Genomic DNA, 5519 nt, shown 5'->3' on the forward strand with positions numbered 1-5519 from the left:
GTGATATGCTATTATTAAAAAGTACTTTTGGAAATACCAAAGATTTCTATTTTATGTTGTAAATGATAGTTCAATAGTTAAAAAAATCACAATTTCTACTAAAATATTAAGCAACAAAAACAGTTTTTAACACTGACAATAATAAATACCATTACTAATAATTGAGCACCAAAAATAAATGATCATAATTGAGCACCAAATCAGCATATATCTCTAGTAATGGCTACTGAAGATTCAGTTTTGCATCACATAAATGATATTTTAAATTATATTAAATTAGAAAACTGTTACCTTAAATTGTAAAGTCGTAAATATTCCAAACTTTTGACTGGCTTGCTTTTTTTTTTTTTTACCAAACCTATGAATTTTAATTTCAGCTTTCTGTGATTCCATATTATGTATTTTGCAAAGGCAACTTGTCAAGTGTCTGAAAAAAAAAAAAAAAAGATGTTTATTTTACACTCTCCCAGAAGTCATTCAACCACTGTTAGTCGATCAATATCAATTTTTCTCTTACAGTTTCTTATATTTGACTGTCAGACAGCTGTTAGACCTCTCAGTTCAAGGCGCCGCTGGCCTGGCTCATAATCCATGCATTGCATTCTGCTTGACAGAGCTGATGTGAGCTATGAATTGCATTAATGCGGTATAAGCATGAACTTTCACATAGATCTACATTTATAGCATTTAGAGTGTTGTTGTTCGGAAGTTTTGACTTTTCTTTAACCTTTTCTAGACAGCATTGTACCATGTGGTTTTGTTTGTGAAGGGCTCTAGATTGTGATAACAGGGAATTCGGAAAAGCAGTATATTGCGTCCCTTTTTCCGACAGCACTTTTAAGATAAAACCTCTTATGCAGCCGCTTCTGCCTGAATGCAGGAGTATTCTGTCCGACTTTAGATTAAGATATAAAATATGATGGATTGCAGTGTGCATGAATCAGATAATATGTCTTATTTTAGCTTTATCATTCTCAAATTAGAAACTAGCCTTCTTTTTGTGTTTGTGTGTGTGTGTGTGTTACCAATATGTCATTTAGGCATCTTATAGTCAATGAGAGCTTTTAATAGAGTTCTGGCAAAGGTGAATTAGCTTTTTTCTTTTTTTCTTTTTATTCCATCAGACGCTGAGACCCTCAAGCCCTTACAAAGCTGCGCTTTTCCACAGATTGAAAAGACGGGGGTAATATCTTTTTTATGGTTGGTTTAAGTCCATATAGGCACAAACCTTAAAGAATGGAGTATTAAAGCTATTGAACATTTGCACCATTATTTCAGAGGACAAGAAGATGACCAGATGACCTTTTATAACAATATGCTAAGGTGAGGTAAGTCATCACACCATTAAATAGCTAATTAAGGCTTTTCAGCCTAATGTAAACAGTAAACAATATATGTAAAAAAAAAAAAAAATGTACAAGATCAGATACAAAATTACAGTTAAGTTGGGCAGCAGAGATTGTGACAACTTGCCCCAACCTCCAACTCTTGACTTGAGAACACAATTCACACCTGGTTTTACTGTTATAAATTTAAATGTATACTAATTTAGGGGAAAATCGATGTTTTGGTACAAAACATCACAGATATTGAGATATAGCCCTTGTGACAACTAGCCCCGGTTTCTTTAACAATTGTATTTTCTAAATTGGGGTTATAATACAATCACAACAACATATCTAAAACAGAAACAATTTGACAATTAAAGTAACATTCTTTTCACATTTTACTGAAGATACTACTGTTTAAAAAAAACACTGAACTGGAGCATTATTTCCAGAACTAGGATTCATAAATGTATCCATCTGGTGTTTATACTCTGCGTATATACAGGATATAGATGTTGTATGGAAAATATACAATATTTAGTACAATATACAATATTTAATGTCATTTTTGTTTACATTTATACATTTTATGTATTTACAGGGAGTGTTGATACTGTGTTGACAGGTAAGTCAAATTTTCTCATTTAATATACAAACAATATGTACATGAGAGGCACCAAGAATTATTTAAACACTAGAGTCACATTTTACATTTTAAAATGTCTGAATGTCATTGAATTAGAAAAATATCATACCAGGTGGCACATTTTGTTAGGTTTTAACTGATAAAACAATGAAAAGCAGATTTTTCTAACATTTGAAATCTCCAAAACACATGCTAAAATGATTTTAAAGTTAGTAAAACAAATATTATTAAAGTATGTTTTACAAGAAAACACTAGGCAGTCGTTCACATCAAAATTGTATGTTAATGTCAATGTGTTACTATTTCTTTTTATTTGTGAAATTAGCAATTTCTAAGCAAAAACTGCTTCAAAGTAAATCCTACACCATTTCTTTTTAGTACAGATGATGAAACGGCATTGAATGTTTCTTCAACTAAGCATGTTTGGCCATGTGGCCCTTTTAGATAAACTGCTTTAAACACACACTTTTTACACTCTTTTAATTAACAGTGAACATATGCATCACAGCATTTTGCTGTCAATTTTATATAGCATTTTGTGGTGGAAATGAGATTATAAACATTTTGGAGTAAATTTGTCTCATTGATAGTGTGTGAAAATTGATCTTAAATTGAAATAATAAATACCTGGAAATGGTTTGTGGTTATTTTACTATTTTTTACCTCATTGTAGTTTTAAAATGCACTGTTTTTGTTTTATGTCGTTAATTTTATGTAGTATTTACAAACTTATGTAAACATGTTACATATTATTTTTTTATATACCTTAAAATGCATTTGATAAGTAGCAAAAATAAATTTTAACATGTTGGGTTTTAACTGATAAAACAATTGGAAAAGTGAGAGCTGACTTTCCACACTACAAATATGATTTTTCAAAGTTAATAAAACAAAGTTTATTGAAGTATGTTTTACAAGAAAATACTAGTCAGTCTTTTACTTCAAAATTTCACAATTATGTCAATGTGTTACTTCCCATATATTTGTATTTGTGAAATTTACTAGCAATTTCTGAGCAAAAATTGCTTCATAGTAAATCATGCACCATTTATTTTCAGTACAGATGATGAAAAAACATTGAATGTTTCTTCATCTTCGAATGTTTGGCCATGTGGCCCTCTTAGATAAACTTCTTTAAAACACATTTTTAAAATCTTTTTAAGATTTCCGTTAACAGTGAACATAAAATTGACAACAAAATGCTGCGATGCATATAGCATTTTGTGGTGGAAATGACATTATAAACATTTTGGAGTAAATTTGTCGCATTGATAGTGTGACATTTGCTCATAAATTGAAATATTAAACACCTGGAAATGGTTTGTGGTTATTTTACTATTTGCTAGCTCATTGTAGTTTTAAAAATGCACCGTTTTTGTTTTATGTTACTCATGTTTCGTGTAGTATTTTACATCCTTATGTAAACATATTACATATTTATAATAGATATACATTGAAAGGCATTTGAAAAGTAGCAAAAATAAATTTGGATATGATAAATGTTATAACGCGAGTCCCAAATGTTGAAGAAAAGGACGTTTTTATTTAGCAGATTCCACTTGGTTTGATTTCAGATGACATTCATGCATTTTCGTGCCTAAAGTGTCCAAATCCGGGTCTCTCAGGTGCGCTGCGCTGTCATGCAAACGATTTTCTTAAAAGCCTTTCTAAAGTCCCTGTTGAAAATGGTATAAATGATGGGATTCACTGAGCTGTTGCAGTAACCAATCCAAAAGAAGAGCTTGAAAAGCGCCTCGGGCGGCTCGCAGCTATGCCCGCAGATGGCCTGGAGACTGTAGGTGAAGAAAAAAGGAAACCAGCACAGGACAAACACCCCCATGACAACAGCCAGAACGAAGGTGAAGCGTTTCTCCCGCATCTGAGCCACTTTGGTTTTCGATGCCACCGCGAGCTGTTTGCTGCTCTGCTCCTGATTGGAAACCCAGGAGATCCGGCAGGTCCTCTGCGGGCAGCAGCGCTCACCGTCCACCCGCCTGCGCTTGGAGAAGCGCGAACTCTTGGGTTTGTTGTCGGACGTCGCGCTCTCCTCCAGGTCGATATCATCCAGCTCCTCCTGTCTCTGGTTGCTTTCCGAGCTGTTGCTGCTTGGAGACTCCTTCTCAAACTTATCTTTTCTCACAAAGCATGTCTCGGACTGGGAAGGCTGCCTCTCCAAGCCGTTCTTGGCCACGAACACTGTGGACGAGCGCTGTTTGGCGACGCGGTAGATTTTACAGTACACCGTGATCATGATGAACCCTGGTGCGAAAAACGACACCAGACACGAGGAGAGAATGTACCAAGTCTCGTCGTTAATTAAACACTCTTTGTCGTTGTGCTTGGTCATGAGAAGAGGTGGGAATGAGATGACGGCTGAAATAACCCACACCACCGCGATCATGGACTTGATGCGCTTCGGGGTTCGTTTCAAGTTGTAGCTCACCGCTTTGGTGACGGACCAGTACCTATCCAAACTGATGGCGCACAGATGCACAATGGACGATGTGCAGAACAGAACATCCAAAGCCAGGTAAAACGCGCACCAGGTGCTGCCGAAGTACCAGTATCCCATTATCTCGTTGGCCAGGGAGAACGGGATCACTAGCGTGGCCACGAGGATGTCCGCGCACGCGAGTGACACGAGGAAGAGGTTCTGTGGCGCGCGGAGAGCGCGGCTGGTCAGAACCGCCACTATGACCAGAACGTTCCCAACTATTGTGACCAGAATTATAACGGAAACCACTAGGATGATAAACGCGGCGGCCGTCTCTGTGTACGGCCATGAGGTGATGGTGATGTTGGCATCCTCCTTAGTTGCATTGGACTGAGTTACATCCATTCTGAGTCCATCTTTCTGACAGTTCAGACTTTAGGTTGTGTCACCGACGCACTGAAACACTTGAGCTGTCAGTGCGCTCTGGCGACGCGGTCTTCTCATACTTGAAAGGTAAGAGCTGTCCATTGTGCACGCAAATACTCATAAAATCCCAGACATTTTGATTTGAAACAAATTGACGTGCGAAAAGAATTCCAGAGTAGTTGCGCTGCGTGCGTTCTGTCAGGCGCGCTCCGGAGAGGCGCACGCAGCTCTCCACACACGCGCTCCACACCGGACTGAATGTGGAGATGTGTGAGCTCGGGCTGGAGATAATCACATGACGTCATTCTCTAGTCCAACCCATCGATAAACACACACACACACACATAGAGAGGATGTTGTGAATTTATATATTTTGCATTGCAACTATAATCACAAACAAGGAAATTGAAAAGCATAATCCAAAATGTAATTTTCATTTTTATTAGAAATGGATCGCTGCGTAAATCCTTAATACTCATTATTAATAAAAGAAAGGACATTTTGATTTTCTTTTAAGGGTTTCTGCAGGTTTCATTTAGGTAAATCCAAGATTTTTTTAAAGACCAAGAGGTTCTAAGCTATACATTCAAGGGAAGGTAATATGATCTTTAAATGTGAATATCAAAGGAGCACAAAATGAGTTATTTTAGTAAGGCTTCAGAGTTTTAAAATACAGCCTTATTAC

General features: G+C 36.6%; 1 protein-coding gene across 1 annotated transcript; it reads right to left on the reverse strand.

Moving 5' to 3' along the window:
* Positions 1 to 1218: 1218 nt before the first annotated feature.
* Positions 1219 to 5067, reverse strand: adra2da (adrenergic, alpha-2D-, receptor a). Its single transcript, XM_073820692.1, has one exon. The coding sequence runs from the start codon at positions 4811 to 4813 to the stop codon at positions 3596 to 3598; it is 1218 nt and encodes a 405-aa protein (XP_073676793.1). The 5' UTR covers positions 4814 to 5067; the 3' UTR covers positions 1219 to 3595.
* Positions 5068 to 5519: the final 452 nt, after the last annotated feature.

The sequence above is a fragment of the Garra rufa genome, chromosome 16, assembly GCF_049309525.1.
Source record: "Garra rufa chromosome 16, GarRuf1.0, whole genome shotgun sequence".
Taxonomy (NCBI): domain Eukaryota; kingdom Metazoa; phylum Chordata; class Actinopteri; order Cypriniformes; family Cyprinidae; genus Garra; species Garra rufa.